A 23,890-nucleotide genomic window follows, 5' to 3' on the forward strand; every position below is an offset into this window, starting at 1 on the left:
TTCTTGAAGAGCTAACAGATATCATCAAGAAAATTAAATCGTACAATACAGGAAATATGTCTCTGAATGCATTGCTTCAAAATAGGAAAATATTTTTGCTCAGTGCCTCATCTGTTTCATGTCAAACTTCATTGACTTTGTAAAATGTATTCAGCCTTGTGAATTGTTCCGTGATGAAATTTGTATACAATATTTCTTCTGTTATACTGATAAAATTCCAGTGAGTGGGACCTTCTGTTCTGCAGAATTAAACTATAACATTATGGTGATTCTTAATGTAGTATCTCTAAAGATACAGCTCCTTTTAATCTTCACAGAATACATACATCATGCCCATAGGAGTAATTCATAAAAATAAATCACAATGACACATTCCATGATATCTTGTAAGGCCCTGCAGGGTGGCAGTGGCTGCAGCCACTTTTATTTAGCATGTGTCTATTCCCCCAAAAGCTTTGTGTCCTACTTTTAATTTGGCTTTACATCATGCTAAACAGTCTCTCAAATGTAGAAAAAAACCTTGAAACAAATTGTCTGATATTTCATTGCTAACCTTTCTAAAGGCTGAGTAGGTCAGAGACATCAGTCCATCCTCTGTGATGATGTTCTGTATACCTATAGAAGTTTTCCATGTGCAGTTTCTCTGCTGGTGTGAGGTCTTATTAGAAATGTTAAACCAACTAATATGAGGAGTCACAGGACCACAAGATCATAGGGCAATTCACATTGGAAGGGATCTCAGAAGGTCAATGAATCAAATGGTATGTCGGGATGACCAGCTATCCAGACACAGCAGAGCTAAATCAGACCAAAAAAGGTGGCACTGAGCCAGTCACTAGACCAGTATCATGAGCACTGTGAGATAAATGTAACAGCTCTGGTATTACCTTGTGTAGTTGCAGTTGTAGTTCCTTATATACCAAAGTATCGCTGGTTATCATTCCCTGGTAGTCTGAAAAGCAATGCCACAGGAAACGGGTCTTGTCTCAAGAAATCTCTTTAGGCTTCTTAAAACTGTTTTCTTATCAATCAAAATTAAGTCTCTCCCATGGGTGCCTCTTTTTAACAAATAGAAGCTGTCTGGTATTATGTATTCTGTAGTGGGGAGGTGAAAAATATGCTCTGAAAATGTGAAATGCAAATAAGTAATAACTCATAGTAAAGAGCTAAGTTTTATTTTGTTTATAAGCTACAAATGACCAAATAGCTGTAAAATTTACTATGAAAAAAATTTCCTGCTTGTTTGGAGTTGCTGAAGGAACAGCCTTGTCTCACAGACTAAGGAGTAAAACATTTCTATTTTTAGATATATATACCTCATGCTATTTTCAGTTTAATGACCATAAGTGCAATATAAACTTATATAGCTGCAGCATGAACACAAAAATACCTAACAAACACCACCTCTTCCCAGCAAGCAGGTCTCACTCAAATGATATTCTAATAGTTTCTCTTTTGTTATTCAATTTAAGGAGAGTTTAAAGGCTATATTGACATCGAGTTGCAAAATGTTTTACAGGGTTTTTATAATATCAGGTAGAAGGTGGAAACATAGAAACTGTTTCCTATTGAAATGAATACATATTTTAAAATGCGATGAGTGAAATTGGGTGAGTGGAATTTCACATAGAAAACTAAAGTTAAATTCATGATCTTTGCATTTAAAAAATTAGAAAATAATTGCTTTCACAGGTAATAGAAACTTAAGGTATTCTTTAGGTATTGTACAGGTGTTAGGAAATGCAGGTCGTGTATAAATTCTAATAATACATCTACAGGCAGCAATTTTTGAATATATTTCTCATAAAGTTTGAAAATATATTTAAATAAGTTGTAGGACAGAATGTCTTCAAGTATTTGTGTATCAAATAGCAATAATGAGGGGGGTTTAGATTAACATTATTAGCTTTTTAAAATGAAAGTAGTATATCCCTAGTGGTAAACTGTATAAATTATCTAAGTTTTTTCTTGATATACATCTACCCTATAATCCAAAATTAAAGTACAGTCTTTTAGGTATGTAGAATGTTTCCCAGTTCTAGTTTTAAATGTCAAATTACTTAAAGTCTTTTTTATTATGTGTTTCATTTGAAGATCTTATAGTTTCTTTCTTCTTGGCAAGCCTTTAAGGGAGGTTATTGTCTACTCCTATTTTACATGTGAGGCAACTGAGATAAAGAAAATGAAACTGACCTACACGAAGTTCCTTGATTATTGGCTGAGTTGAAAGCCCAGAAAGAAAATCATAGGTCCCCTGAAGAGAAACCTAAAACTTTGAGATAGTTCTGGAGGGCAAGATTCTGCTGCAAGTCTTCTACTTGTGCTGCTAAAATGTTTTCTTTACCATTAAAAATAAGAACAAAGATGGTAATATTTAAAACTATGAACTGGAAGGCAGTATTCAAAATCGTCTACACAACAGTAGACTTTTAGAAACTTTAAACTGAGTCTGACATTGAAAAAAAGTTGCAAACTGTACAATAATTCTTGCCTCCCAGAAATAAAAGTATGTTCTTAACTTCAGCTTGGGCTCAGCAAACCCTCAATTTTCAGTTATGAGCCAGGACCCTGATGGCAATGCAGCTGCTCAGGTCTCTAATAACCATCACTTCAATCACCATCAGCAATGAATGTAAACTTTGGAATTGCCTTGAGCTATATGATTAATTTAAAATTTTTGTGCAGTTTGAAAAAGAGGGGATTAATACAAAACAATGTTAGAAGAAAAATCTCTTGACTTTGAAATAACCATTTTTCTTAAAGAACATAATGAAAAATTTCTGCATGTAATGTGAATTATTTTGACAGGCTGTGACATTTCTGCTGGAAGTAGTTCTGAAGGGACACTGGATGGGCTATACTTTGGTCCTTCTTTGAAGCCAGTAGCTTCATATCCATTGACTTTAATCAGAACAGTATTATGGCAAGTACCTTTTATAACTGCTTTATTCTGGTTTTAGATTATAGAAGATAAGTTTCCGCAGTTTCTGCACTACCAGTTTATCTGTTTGTCTTTCCAATCACTTTTAAATATATTTTCCAATTTTAATTCAATTTAATGGAGGGTACTTGTCTCCCAGATAGTAAATTTCTACCACTTTCATGAACATAAGAATCTGGGTAGAAGACCCTGAGCCCTACTAAGTCAAATGCAGAGAGACACTGACCTTTAACCATTCACCTTGGTCTGCCCAACAACCGAGAGGCAACAGCTTGCATATAGCAGCAAACTAACCATGATACCCTGGGCTAATCACAGCCTGTTCCATGTTATAAAACCTCAACTTTACAACTAAAGATAAGGTGATACAGGGAATGTAAAGTGACTGACCAAAAGTTCATATTTTCACTTGGCCCTTACAGCTTTCAATGGCAATATATTCATCCTGTATTTGATGAAGAACAACCGCAAGTCTTCCCCATCAATACTAGGATCTCCTTTACTGACTTTCAAAGAGTCGCCCTCTTGGAGTATATTTACCCCGTTGACAGTATTAAAAAGTTTCACTAGTTGATGACTGGTTTGTCATGATTTCTGCAAATATGGCTGCTGAGTAGTTAAAATAATTCAATATGAACCAAAGAAATAAATGAAGGATGAGCTCTCAATAGCCACTAAAAACAATAATCAAATGCAACTTCTTGCTTGAGAAATTATTAATTTTCTTATTGGCAGAATGGGGAATATGTCAGGTACAGGATTACTCCGCTCATGCCTGGTTCTTACGTACTTCCCTGAGTGTCCTGCACTGGCTAATGATTGATCTTTCTCATTAATCTGGAAATGATGCAATACCAGGAACGGGCACAGAGCCAAACCCATTTCTGCTCTCCAGAATCCCACTGAATAGTCACTACATTGAGAACATATGAGAGACTAAACTGAAAAGAATAAACACTATACTGGGCTGTTATTTTGGAAATAGGCTACTGGCATAGGTGGACCTTTGGTCTGAACAGCATAGCTTTCTTATGTTCCCTGTTCTTATAAGCTGTTGAAACTTTAAGGTTGTATTTCATTCAGAAGCCTGTTTGCCACAAGCCAGCTCCCCAGAACCTGCAGCTATGGTGGAATTACGGCCCTGGAGGTCATAACTACTACTATATAAGCACAGAGGAACTGAAAGCATAAATATGCTGTTTAGAATGTAAACTGCTCTTCAGAAAAGAAAGTTAAAACTTACATCTCAAAAATTCACTTTCTTTGAAGTGTCCTTTAGCTCTAGATTGAGACCTGTATAAAACTACTCTCTACATGGTATAACATTCACATTTTCCTATGTTAGCTTCTAGTTTGAGAGCAGACTCAAAATTTCTGATGGAGATAATTTTGAATGGGATGCTATACTATTCTGTAGCATCTGGAAACTATGTAGTTGCAATAAGTATCTGAATGTGACTGTCAAAATCATGTGAATGCATAAGACAGCTGCATATGATAAAAGAGAGGTTCAGATGAGATAATACAAACTAGTTCATCAAAAGGACAGGTACCATTCTTGAAGTCATCTGGCCTTGTATATTTGCATGTCTGTCATGGAAACATTTTATGATCAAAATAGCAATATGCTGTGTACAGTAATCCTATCACATTATTGTTTCTGACACGGGTTTTGGTTGGTTGGGGTTTTTTTTCCTCTGAAAAAGAATAATCAAGATAATCAAGTAACTTCAGTAATTGAGACAACTCCCCCGGATTTTCCTATGTTAAGAGCCACGTAAAGGCAAATTATAGGGGACAAGATATATTTTATGAAGCTTAATCTTAAATGATTCATGTAAAAAGAACGTTAAATGTAGTCAATCAATAGTGTTATGGGCAGAGCACCTACAATACTGTTTCTTATTTCGAACAGAAATATTTATGTTAATTTCAATGAAATTATAAATATGTATGTATCATGTATGACAAGGAGACTGTCTACAATGGCATTCCCAAATGAAAATTAATCTGATGTATACTGCAGATATTGTTGGAAAAAATAATATTGGTAATATATGAGGAAGGAAATGCTTTAGTATTAACCATTGTCTTCATACAAGAGTCCACCTATGATGTAGCTGCAATGGTACTCAAAATTGGATTTAAACTCTGAGCTTTGTTTTTCTTCCAAAAGGCTTAAACAACTCCATATTATCATTCTACTGATTTAAGAAATTAAGCTTCTTTCAGAGTAGTTTGAAGTGTAGTTCTATATGTGCTTGGTGTAAAGATTTCCTACTATTCTTCAAAGTTGTGATTTTCCTCTGTAAATTTGGTCCTCTCTGTCATCCATTAGTTCCCCAAAGTGCATCATCTGATGGTCCATTAGCTGTGTGACAGACAGAAACTGTTCCCGTCAGTGCCAAGCAGGGAATTAGTGCTGGGTAGGAATCCCATGCATGAGGGACCCATCTGGATCTGGGACTGGCTGATGCATGGCTGTAGTCAGACTTCAGTTAAACTCTTTCAAGCAATTTTAGAATGTAAAACATTATCTGTGTGTTATATGGCTTTTGATTACTTTGAAGCAATTATTTCCTGGCTCTTGTGAAACTTGGGAGATGAGGAAACATTCAAAAAGTTCTGTGTAAAACAGATGGCTGATTCCACTTCCGGTGGCAGACAGAATACCAGAATTTTTTCTGCCAGAAGGGAACTGCTTAAAGTTACCTTGCTCCGGCTTTGCATCGCTGGGTTCTTTGGTCACTAACAAGGATTGACCTTAACTACTCCTTTCTTCAGTAGATGCCCTAAGACTCTCCTTTTTTTCTCTCCTTTAATCCTTGCTTCCATTACATGCATGAATGTGATCTAATTTTCCTTGGCTGAAATTAGCAAGTGAATTTGTGATTTATTAAGAAATCTCATCCATCCCCATGAACACAGTGTGGTTGTCTGCAAGTGATTTCCTTAGGAAACCAGGCTAAAAGTGGTGATACTCATGTTTTATCCTTTCTGCAAATTAGCTCTATTCTGACTACCTAGCCAGCATGAGAATTTAAGTGAGAACTTACTGGTGGAAGATGCTTTGTCCCAATGGCTTGCACCAGTAATAATCATCCTAGGGATACTTCCAAAACTGCTCACGTTGAACTGTGTGATGTGATCATCATAAAAAAATGTGTAGTGACAGGCATATAGTTCACATAAGAAACTTAAAACATTGTATTATTTCCTCACTGAAAATAAGTCCCTTTTATAACCTCAGTTACATGATTCTTTGTTGTAATCTCTGTCTTCTGAGCTTATAAATGGGTTTTCTTAAAATGAAGTAGTTCAGAGTGCTGCAGCTGCACAGCCCCTGGACTGTTTTTGCCAGCAGTCTGTCCCTCAGGTAGCGGGGCCGTGCTGCCTCCCACACCCCGCACCGGCCGCTCGGTGGGACTGGCTGGCTGCGACACCACGCCGTGGAGCCGGTGCTCACCTCCTAGGAGCAGTCGGCATGGCCATGCTGAGACCTCCTGAACAGAAAGGTTGAGATACTTGAAAAAAACCCCACTTTCTCCAGGGATATCAATCTGCTTTCAATTTAATGAATGCTTTAATTAAACATCTAAACACGTTTCTATTAAGCTTTAGATGACACTGATTTTTTAAGCCACCTTTAAAGACAATATAATTTAGATTAATTTTATTAAGCTTGTGTAAATCTCTCATGACTACTTGCTTCCCTGTAAGTAGCAAAGTACTGCAAAAGGAAGAAAACCTTATGTTGCTTTTAACATAAACTTGTTGATTGTTTTTAGGTAATTTAAGAAATATTGGCTTAAACAAAATGACTACCCAAGCCAGCTTAACGTCATTTATTTATTTAAACTGCTTACTTCTTCACTGGTGGTATTCAGGTTCATTTCTTGAGCTAGGGGAAGATGAGAAGTGTTCCAGGCGCACATGGCCACGAGCTGCGCCGCGCTCGTACGGAGCCCTCGTCCCGCAGGGAGCGGGGAGTGCAGGGCTTGGAGCACCAGCAGGGAATACGGGAAATCAGACCTTTCCCCCCCCCAGACGAGCCGTTTCCAGTGCTGCTGCCCCGCCAGCCCCGCAGCAGTAGCCAAAGCGGCAGGCGCAGGGCGGCGGGGACGGGACGGGGCAGAACGCGGCGCTGCTCCTAACGCGGCTCCCGCAAGGGCCCGCGGCCGGCGCAGCGTTCCACAGTCGCACCCGGCCTGCCCCCGGCCTGGGCAGGACGGGATGGGGCTGGGCTCCCCGGGATTTCGTAACCGGCCCCGGGGAGGGCTCAGCCGACCCGCTCCGCCCCGGGACCTGCGACGAGGAGCGGCCCTCGACCCTCCCCCGCTGCCGCCGCTCCCCTCCCCCGGCCGGCGGAAGGACAAATAGTCCTTGCCGCATTTTTCGGCTCCGCACAACTTTGGGCCGCTCTCGGCCGGCGGGTGGAGGGGCGGCTCCGCGGAGGGGCGTCGGGGCACTCACGGCCGCTCCGGTCTCCCGCGGCGGGCGTCCCGGGGCAGCGGGGCTCGGGGCGGCGCTGGGGGCGAGCTGCGCTCGGCGCGCCCTGGGGGCTCCGCCGCGGGGTTCGCGCAGCCCGAGGGGCCGCTGGCGGGGCAGCTCCCGCCGGCCTCGGTGCCGCCGCCCGGCCCCGGGCTCTGTGATCGTGGTCACGGCTGGCGGGTGGCCCCTCTATGCCCGGCCCGGTTCTGCTGGGGGGAGCGGGACCAGGAGGAGCTATCTGTGGTGGGGCCCTCCCGCCGCGATTTCTCCTTTCAGTCGCCTTTTTTTTTTTAACCTGCTCTCCCCAGACAACTTTTTTGTAGGAATTCCTCTTGAGAAGACGTCCCTTACAGCGAGCTAAAGCTTTTACTCACTCCCTGCTCAACCACAAGCACTTGGCAAGCATTTTCTCAACGGCAGAAAACAAGTGAAGTGTAGCTGTCAGTGCCCCACAGAAACAGGTTTTGACTTAACAATAGTCACTCTGCATATGTTTTCTCTGGTCACCTCCTAAGCAGTACTGTTTGGTGACAGGTTTCACCATTGTAGCCTCCTGCAAATGCTCTAAATCTTTCCAATTGTTACATAATATATATGTTATATAATTTTAATTACCGCGAGGTAAATATAGCAGGCAGCAAATTCGGTTATCTGTAAGATGGGCTGTACTGATAACAGCAAGCACTGTGCAATCATGAGGCTTGGGCATAGGAACACAGCTCTATGCTCTTTTGTAGGATACTTTTCTAGTCTGTTTTGTAAGGGAAGGCTGTACGAAGAACAGAATGCCTCCCCAAGAGCTTCATCCAAAAGCTTCATGCATTACAACAAAAATATTTTAATTTTTTGTTGGCTCAAGGCAGGTTCCAGGTGAAGGAACATATCAGTGAGAAAATGGAATTGCTTTGTCCATCCTAGTGCAGGAAACAATGTTGTTTTCTCCTTATTACTGACTCCAAATGAGCATTGCTCTCTGTACAGGGAAGTTTACTAGAAGCAGTAGAAAGGATTCAGTGGTTTAGGTGAGGGTGGGAATTTGTTGTAAGAAACCAAACAAGACCAACAACAAACTGGAGCAGGAAAGAAGGTTTGCTGACTTTTCTCCAGGGCTATGGATTTGCTGAGCAATAGCATTTATCATGAATAAATTGTTGGCTGTGGATGCAAGCTGAGCACATACATGTTGATTTAAAGGAGCCATTCCAGTGAAAACTCCATCCTTGGTCAAGTGCTCTGTCGGGGATCACCCTAGGAGTTTGCACAGTTTGGGTGGTGATGGTGAATTAATTCAGCATCTGTAAATTTAACAATAAATAAGCCAAAAGGAGACATGCAAGCTTAATGATTCTATTCACACAGGCATGATACATTAAATAGTAATACAGAATACATTTTCTCACATCCCTGAATGCACAACAGCTGTCTGCTGTATCAAATATTTTTCCTTTAAGGAGTGGGTGGAAAGCAATTCATGAAGGCTGTGAAAACCATGTATGAGCGTGATTATTTTCAGGGAGTTGTGCTCGAGTGATTTGGTTTTATATTCCTCTTAATTTTTTTATGTTCTGTATGTAATTCTTCATTTTCATGGTCATGTTGAAGCATGTGGAAGAATGCTGCCATCACCATCTGGCAAGTAGCAATTCCCTGATTGCTCTGGTTGGTCGCTGACCATATTGATGTTGGTAGCTCAGCTGTCAGGGCAGTTACCATAAAGATTTATAGTTGTATTGTGTGTTTTGTTAGCATCTGGAGTTCACTGATGACTTTGTATGCAGAGGTTTACCTGCCTATTACTTGCACTACTCCATGAAAGACTGAAGACTTCTCTAAGGGAAGGTTATTTATCTACAACACTGATATTTATCTTGGTAGAAAATTCATTGATGAAAATATTTTTGGGAAAGCAGCTACAGGAATTCAGTTCTGATTGCCAGAGTCCTGGCTTGTGAAATCACCAGCAAAATTATTAGTGCTTGTGATTGATCCTGTATTTTCCTTCTACCCATCTGAATCGTTGCTCACTACATAGTGAAGAGCTTTTATTTTTAATAAAGTGAATGAAAAGAGGGTGTAACAGTCACAGAAGGGGGGAGCATTTTAGCCTGCTACATAATGTGCAGGAAAGGTACAGTTGTGTCACAGAAGGGTTGGAAGTTTTTGATTTTTGTGTGATTTATATACTATGCTTGCTACATTTGCACACATGCAAGGAAAGAACCATATCTAGGAGTTGCAGCAGGAATGAGACTGAAAGTATTTTCTTTGTTGCAAATGGGAACCTGTTTGAACCAAGTTTCAGACACTGATTTCTTCAGATCTTTTAAAATGTTTATACTATATAATGCTTTGGGTTTGGATTTTTTTTCTTTTGAATGTTGTCAACATCGATTTTTGTTTCATTTTCTGTGTGGGGGAATGACAGGATAAGAATACGAAATGCATTTTTAAAAAACTTTTATCTTTACAGTGAACAGGAATAATTTATAGGGCGTGACAGAACTGAAAGGATTCTAAGTAACACCTTGAGCATGGGGTTGGATAGGTGAAAGACAATATTGCATAGACATAGAATATCATGCCTTAATGTTTTGAGTGTACATGGTAGTTCTGACCAGTGTTACATGATAAGGGGTTAAAAATGGAATATGTTAAAGGTTCTGAATCTCACGAATGTGGAAGAATATGTTCTATACCCAGGAAACATTAGGTTAATTATCTTTTGAATTTTACTGTAATGAAGGATGTGATAGTTACTAATCTTCCAGAACAGTTTTAGTCAAGCTACCTGCAGGAGTATATTCTGAAATTTCTGACTTGGCCAACTCACTACAATTTTGTGTCCCCAAGCAATCTTCTGTAGGTCAGACTCATGGTGTATTTTCGGTCAAAGCATACCTTCCCTGAGGCCTTGTGTACTTGCTAAATTGTCTGGCATAATTTCTGGAAAGTTCATTTATGTTTTGATAATTTTTCTCTGAGTTTCTTGAAGTTTTTCTGAGAGGACCGCCGAGGTATGGAGATGTAACGCAGAAGAATGGCTGCTACAATGTGACTTTCAGCAATGAGTATGTTTACTCAGGATCTCCACGAGAAAGTGACGTCATTCTGGAGCAAATAAAACATAGTATGGTATTTTGTGTAACTTTAAACCCTGTGCCATGTGGATATATCATCTTCCACTCAAAGTTTCTAGCTGCAAATAAAAGCCTATAAATGTGAACCTTAAAATCTGATGTTAGAGGGCAAATACAAAGTATTTGTATTAACAAAAAATCTATAATTATCTATGTCTTAACAAAAATAAGTTATAATTTTAATCGAATTACATGTCACTACAAATAATTGTTAGCATTATTGCTTCCACTTTCTTTACATTTAGCTAGTTTTCTAATCAATGCTTATCAGCGTTGCAGCTGTACTAACTGGTACTGAGTGCCACTACTGGTTAAAAAGTAGCACTTCCAGAGAAACAATATCTTCTCAGTAGGTATATAGGGGTTCTTGTAACAAAAATATGTTAGAGAATGTTGCTCATGAAAAGTATAATGATCTCCTTCAATGGGTACTTTCCTCTAAAGTGAAGTATTATTTATACATCAAAGAGAAAAAGTACATACTTATTTGCCTCAGGGGCACAGAATGGAAGTCATTGTGTTGGTATTTTAAAACAAATTGCTTCCTGCATTTCTAAGTGGCAAATATATGAATATTCATAGAATCACGAGGACAAATGATCATCCAGCACAAGGCATGTAAGGGAGAAAAATGGAGGAGAATCTCCAGAACCTCCAGTTTGTCTTTGCCTGGGGATGGTAAGTTTGTTACCACATTCCCCTTCCTTCGGAAGATGTCACAGTCAGGGCCTGGGATGGGGACAGTTGATTTGGAAGGGAAGGGTGTGTGGCTGGAGAGCCCTCAGTACAGCCTGCTGCTTTCCAGAGCTGGGGGACTGCCAAGCAGCAGCCTGTGAGGGATGCGGGCTCCTCCACACAGCGTGCCCTTCCTCATTGCTCTTACCGGCTCCCCCGAGCCTTTCAGGTTCTCTGGGATTTCAAGTATCCTTTTCCATTGTCCTTGTGTTTTGTAAATACCCTTGCTTCAAAAGAAAAATATGCCAGTAGCTGCATAGATTATAGCTTTATAAATCTCACTTTCGGAGAGAATGGTAGGTGGCCCTCGGTAGCTGGGGTCAGAAAAGAGCAGACCCAGCCCCAGGTGGTGGCAAGTAGGTGCCACCTGGGGGCTCTGCAGGCTCGATAGACGGGTGTGCGACGGAGCACCGGCATCGCACCGGCACCGCTCCGCTCGGTGTCGGGGAGAGGCGTGCGCTTGCCTTAGGCCGGTACGCTGGTGTGTGAGGTGGCTTTACAAACACGAAATAAACTTCCCAACAGGACAGGCTGGCAGTGCGGTTTTGTGAGGAGACGGAACACAAAAGAGTGATTTGTCTGTAGCAGTGGCAGGACCCAAATGAGGGTGCAGGTTCTTCGCACGCTGCTTCCCATTCCTTCACGGAAGCCCTTAGGCTGGTTCACCTTTAGCATCACCTGTTTCAGAGAGCTGCAGAGTTTATCTGAATGTGTGTTCTTGTAGTAACAGCCATGTTCTTGTGCTTTAACACGTTACGGTTTTAATGGTTTTAAGAGGAAGCTGTTAATGAATGCTTAAAGATTTATGTAATTTAAACGCCATTTTATTTTGAGCAGTAAGATTGTGTATTGATATATTAAAAGTATTCAGGCGTATTTTAGCGTATGTGAATTCAGGGTGAGTGCGATAATGTATCTTGGGGCACGTGCGTTGCCGGCAGTGCTGCATGTCGAGGTTTGCTGTCGGTTTGGCTGAGCTGGGGAGCGGTGGGGAGGGGTCTGTTCCCGTGGGGTGCGTGTTTCCCTGAGCGGCCCGAGGGGACCCGCTTCTCCCCAGCTGCTGGGGCGTCCCGGCGCTGCGTCCGGGGGCGAGGCGGGTGCGGGGGCGGCTCCCGGGGATCCCCGCCCGCCCCGGCCGGGAGCGGCGCGGCGCGACAAGGGTTAAGGCGGCGGTGCTCGGCGCGGAGGGATACGGAGCCGGAGCCGTGAACGTGGTGCTGAGGCTCTGTAAGCAAAAAAATGTCCGCCTGAGGGAACCCACAAGTTCCTTCCAGCGGGGGGGGAGCGCTCGGCTCGTCGCCTCCCACCCAGCCCGCGGCCCGCCCGCCGCCGCCGGCCCGGCCCTGGTCACCGGAGCGTACGGGGGCAGCGGGTAAGTGCGGGCGGCCGCGAGAAGTTGGGAGAGAGCGGCGGGGGGAGGGAAGCGGTGGCCGGGCGCTCGCAGGGGCAGAGGCGGCGGCGAGGGGACTGCGCCGCGGGCACGCGGGCGGGAGTGAGGCTGTCCGGGGTGGCGGCGGGGAGGCCGCGGGGGAGGCGGAGGCTCCGCTGGGGAACCCGAGGGGCGGCAGCCGGGGCCGGCCGCACGGGTGGCGGGGCGGGCGTGCGGCGTGCGGGGGTCTCCGGGCCGCGGATCGCGGGCAGGAGCGAGTCCCCACGGGCGGCGCTCGGCGGCTGCCCACGGTCATAAAGGACCGGGCGGCTCTGAAACTTGCCGGGGCGCGGGGCCGCCCGGTCCCCCGCGGCGCCCGCCGGCACAAGGGAAGGCGCGGGCCCCTCCCGTCCCCGCCGCCGCACGGGCATTCCAGCCCCCCCGCCCGCCCGCTGGTGGCGCGCGCGCCCGGTCCCGCGTGTGCGCGTGCGGCGCGCGGGGGCGGCTCCCGGCCCGCCGCGGTCCCGAGCGCGGAGCGGCGGCCGCGGCCCCCGGTGGGTGGGTCGGGAGAGAGGGGGAGGGGGAGCCGGCAGCGGCGGTGGGCGATAATGCTGGGGCAGAGATGGCTCTGCTGAGGCTCGTCCGGCCCCGCTCGTCAGCCCCATTGTTGCGGGGACAGTGAGTCACTTAATCTCTCGCTAATTCTCCGGACCTCGCCGGGCCGTGGCTGTTTATTTGCTTTCGCTTGCCTGAGGGGGACTTAATTCCTCTCGGCGGCCTTTCTGCGGCGTGATCGTGCCTTGCTCGAGCTTGGGGGAGAGGTGGAATGAGGGAGAAGAGGGAGCCTGAGGAAACTTGAAGAGAGTTGGTTAGTTCGGGGAAGCTGCTGCTGCCGACTCCCTCAGCCCGCCCGGCCAAGCGGGGCTCCCCTGGGAGTCTCTTCCCTGCCCCAGGGGTGCAGGTACCAGAGGCTCCTCTTTGCCGGGGGCCGGGTTCGCGCCGTGAAGTGCTGCCTGTGCCTCTCTCCCTGTGCCCTAGAAAGGTGATCGGAGGAGAGGAGGAAGATGAATTCCCAGCAGCAGAGGATGGCCGCTATAGGAACTGACAAGGAATTGAGCGACTTGCTGGACTTCAGTGCGGTAGGATATTCTCCGAGGTCTTCTCATGACTTCTCCGTGCTCATGCGAAATAAGGAGCAGGGGCAGCAGCGTGCAGGGCTTGGCTGGGTCTGCCTCAGCCAAGTTGGACACCTGAACTTTGATGTAATGTCTAGACTTCCAGATTTAATACTGTAATACCAGCTGGGTCAATTGGTTTAACTGGTTAAAATCAGGCTGACCCAGTGATGGCATAATCTAATAATTAACGGTGGTTAATCTGGCGTGTGGCACTGGCACTTTGGTTCTTCGGTTTTTTTTTTTTTTTTCTTATTTAAACAAAAGAAAAATTATTGCCCACAAATAACAGAAGTTATTAATTGATGCTCTTGGCTTAGAAAATTATAGATATTTTCTGTGTGATACTTTTAACATACCAAAAAGACTCTTGATTTATAAATATGATAGAAAACTACTGCCTCTTAAATGCTGTCTTTATGCAGTGACTTTATATTTGCAGATCAGCAAGAAATATAATTTGAGTAAAACAATTTAAGACTTGTAACTATTTGAAATTGTCATAGTAGTAATAGGTGTCCTTTTAATTTTAAGTTGTTTGTGTAGAAATGAGGTTTTAGTCCTATTAATAAATTGCAAGGAGTGCTTCAGCTTATTGGTTTTGTGTGTCTAAACATGCATCTTGCATTCTGTTTGTTTTCAGGCAGAAAATAGAAAAAAAATTGTTTCCTATTAACCTTTTTTCTGTTTGCATTAATAATTCAACACAGACTTTCAAAGCCAACTAAAACATGTCTTTTTTGTCTTGTTTTGCAGATGTTTTCCCCACCTGTTAATAGTGGAAAAACCAGACCAACTACGCTAGGAAGCAGCCAGTTCAGTGGATCAGGTAGGATGCATCTGAGATACATAATGTTCATCTAACTGGGTCTTGGTGTTTCAGCATAGTCTTCATGTTCTCAAAGTATTGTAATCTTTCATTTGTACGTATTCTCATAAGATATTCAGATCAGTTAAAGATGTGCTGTTTTGATCTTTATAGAACATTTTGCTAACTTTAACCGTGGTTTTCCTCTATATGTCTTAGACTATTAGTCACAGTACAGTGAAGTGTTGAGCATCTCTAGCCGTACTGACAGGGAAGTTGTATATTTGTTATATTAAAAATGAATGACTGTGTTGTTTTTGTTTGAGAAAATCAAACCTACCTGTTCAACTGAAGAATTTCCTAGCCCCTGTATGAAAGGAGAAAGCTTCTGTAAAATGCCAAATAGTCAAATACTCCTGACTCAAGGACATGTTATTTTTAAATGCAATACTTAAGGAAAATGTGAGTTTAATACAATTTTCTAGTACTGTGTAGCTCTCAAAGACTTGACAAGTAGAATTTTCTCATGTTGCAACTTTGTGTGCATCTGGAACATAAGTAACTGTATTTACGTGTTCCATGTGTTTTGTGGCTTCAGTGTATTATCATGGGCTCCACCTAATAGCTGTGTCAGAGACCTTTAAGCTAAGACTGTAATAGGAAATAAGTGCAATTTTAAAACAGATGCTTTATATCATTCCCTGAAGGGAATACTTATTACTTATTAGAAAAGAGAAACCAAAGTAAGTTTGTGATAAAGTAACTTTTTGTGTAGATTCATCTTGTTTGAATACAGTGAAGTGATATTTTTGCTCTTGTGGATACAACAAAGTGATGTTTCTGTTTCAGTTAATGAAAATAAATGTTTAGAATGCCAGTAGAGAAGTGAAGTAGTGGCTTGAAGTTTTGCAGTAACATCCCCCATTTGCCTCTTAGGTTGTCAGAACTGTTACTTTGAGAGTCCAAATGACACCTCATTTTACTGACACTTGAGAATTTTTGTTTTTAAAAGCATCCTAAAACTTCTCAATTGAGTAATTTTTCAAGCTTTCTAGAGACTGTCTCTCACATTTAATTTAATGAAAATATGTAGCAAATGTAATTGTTGCGTACTTGAAGAAGTCTGTTAGGTTTTCTCTTAAAATATATGACTGGCTTTCTCTTCCTTTTTGAAAGAACGTCAAGTTTAAATTAATGGCAATAGTAACACAGCAAATCTGTTTTACAATGTGGTTAATATTTAAATTTTTTAAAATGCGAATGTTTAAGAGAGTTGTTTCTCTGAAGCTTGTTTTAAAAGACATTCAGGCACCTAAAACCTAATTGTGGGGAGCACAACCTGAGCATCTCATCCCACTTTGCTTTTCCTGAATGAGTAAAATAATTTTCTGTTGAATAATAAAACTTTCATTTTTACTTTAGGTCTTAGAGCACTGCTAAATACTGTGGCATGCCATATTTGTTGGTAATGCTTCCCTTTCTTTCCTTGGATGTCTTAGTAAAAGAGAGAATGCCAGAATAGTTATTTCTTTAAGAGAAACAGTGTGACTCCTTGAATTTCTTTACCAATATGGTGTATCCTCCCATAAATACCAATCCTGAGTAATACACCACAACTTCCAAACAAGCTACAACCTCAGCTGAGTTCCCCTTGGCATGATAGTAGTATATATTTGTGGATTTTTATTAAAAACATTTCTAGTTGTAGAGATTTACTGGTTAGTGGGATTATATGCCCTAATTCTGGTAATGTTATGACCTAAGCCTTGACCTAGTGGGATTACTCTGCAGGAGTGAGAGGTGAGAAACTTCTTCATTAGTTGTGTTCTGAGACAGTATTAAGTATTGTAGAAAAACTGTGTCAAGATCAGTGATGAAATACAGCATTTAATTTCTAAGTACTTTGATTTAATTGTGCTCTTGCTATAATTTTAAGTGTTTTGTAACTTTTAAGACAAACAATACTTGAAAGCTTTTTTTTTTTTTAACTGACTAGAGGTCACTTTTTAAAGAGAAACATGAAAAGATGAGGTATTTTGTCCTTTGAGCTGTCTAGGACTGAAAATCACACTATGTGGAGATTCCTAAAAAGTACTTCTTTTTTTCTTCGGATGTTGCTGCCTCTTACAGAGACTTTCAGTGGTTTTATTGGCAATTAGAGAAGTGAAGCTTGCTTTATATCTTTCCCATTAAGCTGAGTTTTATTTTTGTGATATTTTTACAAGCATTCTAAAGGAAAGTGCTTTCTTTTTCTTAGTTGGAGTAAGACTGTGTTCATTGGTTTTTTTTATTATGGAGCCTCTTCCTTCTCATTTAAACTTAAAGTAAGCATCTGAAAACACCTCCCCTCCCCCTCCAACCTGTCAGTGATTTGAGATTCAGCCTAATGGCCCCCATTAAATAGGTGAAGATCAATTGTATGTCTGCATGGCTCTTAAGACTGTATATTTCTGGGAAATCTATTTAGAAGGAAGGAATGCTCATGATGCTTTTTCCTTACCACCCCCTGGTTCCTAGTTTAAAAGGACAGATTAGTTACTGTTAAAGGATGGTTAAGTATTGTTTGTTTTTCAGGTGTGGCTTTGTGAAGTGTTGGAAATACTGGGGTGTATGTTACTAATTCTGATGCAACAAGCTTGATTTGCTGTAGTTCTGCAATATTTCTGTTTATTGTATTTTAAAAATATATGTGTAGTTGGGTTGCATGAATAAAACAGCTAATACAACTGATCTATATCTTGTAAGAAATTGTTATAATGGATTAACAGAAGAACGTTGTGTTTTGATTAAAAGATAGCTGGGGCAGGCTTGCTTTCTGCAGGTCAATCGTTATGAATGAAAGCTGCAGATAAAATAAGTGAGCTAATCTGATATATCATAGTATATTATGACAGTAAGTTGTGCAAGCTGCTGATAAACTCAAATAACTTGGTCAGACTACTTTTGAAAATAAACATATTGGAAAAGTAACCTGATATGTAAGCCAGTGAGTTAACCCACAAAATATTCCTTGTCATACCTGTTGTAATTAATTATTGTTTAAAACAGAACTTGTAATTATTTTCTCCTCCAAAACCAACTTATGAAGATAAAGCCATTTCTGTATTAGAAACTGTAGTAGATGGTGGAAAAGGTCAGAGATTTGTTCTATTCGGCTTTTTAATCAGGCTTTTTTTCAGATTTTATTTAAAATCAAAAATTTCTGTTGCTATTATGGCTAACAGTAGTGTTTGTGATTTACAGTGACATTTTGCCTTGTTTTGCTTTTGTCTAAGCTACCACACATATGCCAATACAAACTTGGATGGTTACTGATTTTACCCAACACCCTTTATTTATTACAGTAATTCCATTAATAACCAATATCACAATATGCAGGTGCCTCCCATTAGCAATGGTAATGCAGTTTTCCTATGGTTTTTTGTAGATTTGATCTCAATCTCAGTCTTTTCCTTAACTGATTTTTTTTTTTAATCTCAGGTTTGGTACCCTAAAATAAATCCCTTTTTTTTTTTTTTTTTTTTTGTCTTTTGCAAAAAAGAGTAAATCCAAGGCAATATTTTTCTCTGGCCTACCATTTTCAATTTACTAGCTTCTTCAGCGTACTAATAGCCTTATTTATTATTTTTATATGTGGCTGTGCACGTGCATCTATGCGGTATCAGTCAGAGATGAAGTAAGAAAATGTGGTTGTAGCAGAAAAGAGGGATAAAAGTTTAAAGTAAGAGGTACAGTTTAAGAGCTAAGTTGTCAAAATATGACACCTCTCTTGCCTACAGGATTTTTCTGAAGTTCATGAAAAATAAATATACACCTTTGAGTGTGAACAGCTTTGGCCACAAATCTTGTGTACCCAGACATTCCTCATGCATGCAAAAACTTCTGAATGTGTCTGTTTAGATATCTGTATTGCTTTGGTCCCCTTTGATAAAAGTTCAAGAGACTGGCTGCCCTTTCCACTTCTCTCTACTAATGTACTGAGTTTGTAAGGGGTGCATTGGATTGAGATAGGCCACTAATTAGTGGCTTGATGCAAAGACCATTTAAGTTGATAGCCTGCCATTAACCTGAGTGTCCCTAAATTAGGGCCATGTGTCTTGAGAATGGACACAATGGCAATTCTTGAGCAGGTCTATTAACGCAGTGTTTTCAAAATTAACAAAACCTGACTTTGTCAGTCCTGTAAACTCTTACTTCCTTTTTAATTTTCCATCAGCAATTCCTTGTAAAAGAAACAAAAAAAACCCCCCAAATTAAAAGAAGTTGGGAGAGTTACCTGGATGAGCAATGGTTTAGATATTCTGTTCATTGATCTATGCAAGTGCTGAAGAGAAAAGGTGCTCTTATTGTGTATTAAATGCTAGAAATTTGGAGTGGTCTGTTAAACATTAGGTCATGCAGCAGTGTAGCTTTGTCATTATTTTTAATTTTTTGGTGTCTAGTTTGTCCTCTAGCTTCATTAAAGGTGAACCAGCAGACCTTGTAACCTGGTATTTCATCTTTGGTCTGAGGGATGCTGAATTCTGCCCTCTTCTGAAGAGCTTTGGGGGAGCTGAAGAAGCCTTGAAAGCAGAAGGGTATCCGTGGCTTCTTTACCTTCTATTTTTTTGTAGGGGAGGCGCATGGATTACTCTTCAAATTGGCCCAATGCAAGTGAGATCAAGATTTCACTCTGGATCTCTCACCTGTTGCATTTAGAAGCCTGAAGGGTGAGGCAGAGCCAGTAAATACATGGCTCTGCAGCTTGCCTGTTGGCAGCTCCTGTCTCACTGTTGCTGTCTCCTTTCCTCCTTCCATTCCTGGCCTTTGGAAAGATAAATTACTAGGCACTCCATGAAAAGTCTTGAAAAGTATAGCATATATTCCTGTGTAATACAGCTTCCATACTCCTGTTTAAGACAGAGAAGGGGAAAAAATGTTGGAAAGTAGAGAGAACTGACAACCCAGCTTTAAAGCAGTGTTTTGCAAGGTGTTGTGGTCATATGGATATTGAGGTCTTGGGGACTGAGGAAAAAGGGAGAGTTACTGAAACAGCTCAGTATTCTGAATCTAGTTTGGTGAGCAGAGAAATAGGTGTTAGTCCATCGTTCATTGCTGTTGACTTTGATTTTGAAAGATGACGGTATGAAGCTCACGACAATTGGTCAGAAATTCTTTGCTGTTTTCCAAATAGATGATTTGAGAATTTTTAGTAGTGCTGGCCTGTCTTCTGTTTAGAGGTAGATTTGACACTGTTAATAAGGGAAACTGACTTTTGCTGTGTTGGTGTGTAGAAAGCATTCTTTCAAAAAGTTAATCCTGTGTTTTCATCAACTTTTTCCTTGGGTGAGAGCAGCAGTGTGGTCACTGTGTTACAGGCACGGCATCCAACCTCCAATGCCCATATAAATGTTACTACTTCGGGATGCAAGGAAGATCTTTGCTATGTTATTTCTGGATGGCTTCAGAAGATCTGGGATTGCAGTAGTGCCTTGTCCTTTCCTGATGTGGAACTACCTTGGATGGGGTACCTTCCACCATCAGCCTCCCCCAGCCAGTAACTGTGTTCTGCCAAATGTTTCTGATCTACTGTAGGTGATGAAGAGTATTCAGATGCTTTGGAGAGTGGTCTTAATGGCATGTAGGAAGAAATATGATTTGAAATTTTGTATTTATCCAGAAAGTAGTATTGATAGAAATGTAAATGCGAGGACTAAAGGTTTGGATAAAGAGAAGGAAGAGAAGTATGAATGAGATTCTTATGTATTTGTGCATCCTTTAATGTCAGCGGGACTTGTAATCTTTCCCTGTAAAACTTTTATGTCTGAATCTTTTGCTAAGTTTTAGCTTTTTTGTGGGGGTTTATTTGTTTATGGTCTCTTTTTGATCTTTGGCAAAGGAATTTCATGTTAAAAGCTTGTCATTCATACGTGCTTTCCAAAGCTCCCCTTCCCCCCACTTCTTTCCAGCTGTCACATAAAGAGGATTTAACCCCTTAGTTGTTTTGCTATCAAGTTGCTTTGACAGTTGTTTGTCTCAGGTAATTCTACTTTATCCATAGCTGAGCCTGCAGATACCATTATATGAGTTTCTGTTCATCTACTTTATACTCTATTATGAACTTGGTAAACTATATTTTCCTGAAATTGCTAAAGGAATAGTGTAACTTTTTTATGGTTCAACATAGGGTGTATTTATGAAGAGAAGGATGTTGAAGGCAGTAATATACTACCATCCCACTTAGTATGACTGAAGTTTATGGAGACTGTTTTTAAAATGGGAAGCTGCACATAAAGGGAAATAGTTTGGTAGACTTCTTGAAATGACCTCTCTTGCCCGTGGAGATGCAGTTCATTTTGTTACTCTGGTGTTGAAGGATTGTTTTTGGGAAAATAGCACTGAGTGTTTTCAGAACTTTATAAAATTTATTTAAGTACTCACAGAACCAGATGTGATCTTTGACATATAATAATGACATATAAGTCTTCTACCTTAAATTTACTTTATTTCGTGATGTCGTTTATTGAAACCGAATTTTCAAGTATGAAAATTAGTATTTATTTTTAAGTATGTTCTCTAAACCTTTTTTTAGAGCCATTGTCTAGTTTAATGTGTTAGCACTTCTTCAGAAATACATAGCAAAACTTGATTGGTTTTGTATGTTCTCCTGTGAGGTCACTAGATTTTAAGTAAATAAAGAAATGAACAAAGGCAGTATTTTCTTTTGCATGTGAATTATTTGGAGGTTGTTATTGAATATGCATAACTAGTTTTAAATAGTGTATTCACCTCAATCATTTTTAGTTATTAAACATTTTAGGAAAAGGGGGGAAGTATATTCGTTCAGTTAAATATTATTATTCTAAGGATAGGAATTTTATTTTTAATATCGGAGGGTTTTTTCCTGTGTTAAATTGTAATATAATGGCCACTCCCTCATTTTGTGGGTTTTGTTTGCTTTTTGTTTATTTTTTAATTTGAAAATGTAGAAGTCCCCAGTTGTATTGTATACCTCAACCTGATGATTTGGAGGTACTTTGTGGTACTTGATGGACTTTTAAAATACTACAATGCATTATTTACTAGTGGTTGTAGGGGTAAAGTTGTTTGTTTTTTATTTTTTTCTATTACGAGTCTAAGATGAGATAATGATAATTTTTTTTAATGTCTTGAATGAATGCCTTGTTTTTTCATCTGTAAAACAAAACCGTGTTTGTAAATACAACATTCGAAAACATAAAGGACGTACTTCTTCGGTGAAGATGTTAACTGAATACCAAGAATGATCAGAAAGAGTAGCTTTTGTTATATTTATAATATCTCTCTGTTTTCAGAGGATAATGAGGCTAAAAAGTACCCAGTCAATCTTCAGGACTTTGTTAGAATCTTGTATGCTAGAGATGTGATTTATTACTTTTTTTAAGAAAGGGCTGAAATTGCTTTAAAATGCACAAACTTAGTGTTCTTGCTAATGTAATGCAGAAAAGTCTTGCTTGATCACACCAGAATAATTGTTGCTGGTGTTTTAAAGTAGTATTTGGAATGGGGGGGGGGGGGGGTAAAGTCTTGACTGAAAATGTTTACTTTGCAGCCCTGTCAGTAGGGTAATGCTCTCTTTGAATGGTAGTAAAAACTTACCATAGAACTAAGTAAAGTTTGTCTTGGGCAGGCAAGATGTACAATTTGATATTAGGGCTATGGAATTGCATTTAAAAGATGGTTAAAATGTGTACATTTTTGTTGTGGTAGCAATTTATTGCTAAGTGGGAAATAGGTAGATTCTTTTTTTACATAGAGCTGGCAATTTTTTCTTTCCTGAAGTAAATTTTGTTTATTGCAGTCAACCTGATATCTTGCTCCTGATCTTCTACAGAGGTTGCCTATATGGTTTTTTGTAAGCATGTGAGATATTTGTTACACTTTTCAAGTTTTCTTTTTTTTTTGGTAGCAGATTTTGTTGGGTTTTTGTCTGTGCCAGTTGTAGTTACAGAGATGGTGATGTCTCTGTGTCTTGATCAGGTTGTTAGTTGTGCGGACTTCTAGTAAGAAGTTGAACCACTTGCTTTCTACTTTACTTTTCATGAACAAAACTGTGGACACATTTTGTGTTTGCCTTGTCTCTGTAAGAGATCTTTGCTGTTGCTGAAGCAGTGGTAACACAGCAAAACTTAGACTGGGCTGGAGTTTTATGTTGAAATGTGCTCTGAGCCATATTTTGTGAAAATTGTATTTTAGATGGTGTATTTTTTTTCCCCTCTATATTTAAAAAAAGTATTAAGATGAATAGGCTGAACTAATTGTTAGAAAAACACACCTAGTTAATCAAAATCCAAATTTGGCTATTTCAAGTTGTACATTTTGCAGGTAAAATGCAAATGAGTGTCAGACCACAAGTGTGCATGTTCTGTGTTTTAAATTGAGTTTTAAACACATTTTACCCTTAATTCAGTATAAACAAAAAATCAGGAGGTATTTTTAGTCTTCTGTAGGAGAATGGAATTCACTGCATATATTTTTTATTTTTTGTTTACTTGAATGCAAGATACTATTGTCTTGGTGTTATCCCAAGAGCTATTGTGGCTACCCTATGAAATGATTAAATCAGACGGCTTCACTTGTAGGACAAACATTTTTCGTACTGTGGTTTTTCGACCATTTTCAATGCGACACCTATCCCGTTCCAGTTCTTTATGCGGCAACTTCATGAGTCATAATCCTTGCAAAAGAACACAGCTTAAAATAATCACTGATTGTTTCTTTGCAATTCTATTCACTGCCCATTGCAAATAAATAAGAGCAGAAACTACAATATCATTTAATCCTTTACTGTTTGCTTTTGACGTGCAAAATATTCTCTTGTAATAGAGAAGTAATCCATAAGGAGGGTAGCTGCTCTTTCATCTTCCTGAATGCTAAATGAAGCCAAGGCTTTTATGAAGAGATGGTGATTTAATGAAGATGACCGAGTTTTGCAGTAATAAAAAGCTTTTGTGTATTTCTAAAACTGATGTCTGGTGCTTACTACCGTAGAGCTCAAATGGCTGTATTTTGTAGTATGTCTTTGCAAGATTAGTGCTTGTGATGCTTAGATGCAAGAGGATTGAATGGAATGGTAATGCAAAAATTTTCTCTTAGCTGGATTTTATAAAACAAATGCACATTTCTGCCAATTCGTGTATAAATGCATGTAATGTCTGGCATGTGTTCTCTGGTCTGTGTAATACTTTTATTTTGGTAACCTTGGAAATATCTCTG

The 23,890-nt window shown here is 40.3% G+C and overlaps 2 protein-coding genes across 6 annotated transcripts in view; one reads left to right on the forward strand and one right to left on the reverse strand.

Moving 5' to 3' along the window:
- Window positions 1–12,197: 12,197 nt before the first annotated feature.
- On the reverse strand, window positions 12,198–13,338 carry LOC116450576 (translation initiation factor IF-2-like). The gene is made up of 2 exons (XM_032123188.1): window positions 12,666–13,338; window positions 12,198–12,529 (listed from the first exon to the last, which is right to left on the reverse strand). Exons 1-2 carry the CDS (start codon window positions 13,336–13,338, stop codon window positions 12,198–12,200), a joined length of 1,005 nt encoding a protein of 334 aa, XP_031979079.1.
- Window positions 12,587–23,890, forward strand: part of TCF12 (transcription factor 12) — a 160,788-nt gene continuing 149,484 nt past the window's right edge. For all 5 annotated transcript variants that reach the window (XM_032122371.1, XM_032122373.1, XM_032122372.1 and 2 more), the window contains exons 1-3: window positions 12,587–12,676; window positions 13,712–13,812; window positions 14,605–14,677. In XM_032122371.1, coding sequence (XP_031978262.1) covers window positions 13,738–13,812; window positions 14,605–14,677 — 148 coding nt within the window. In that variant the 5' untranslated portion in view covers window positions 12,587–12,676; window positions 13,712–13,737. The remainder of the gene's footprint in view (window positions 12,677–13,711; window positions 13,813–14,604; window positions 14,678–23,890) is intronic.

The sequence above is a fragment of the Corvus moneduloides genome, chromosome 13 (assembly GCF_009650955.1).
Source record: "Corvus moneduloides isolate bCorMon1 chromosome 13, bCorMon1.pri, whole genome shotgun sequence".
Lineage (NCBI taxonomy): Eukaryota > Metazoa > Chordata > Aves > Passeriformes > Corvidae > Corvus > Corvus moneduloides.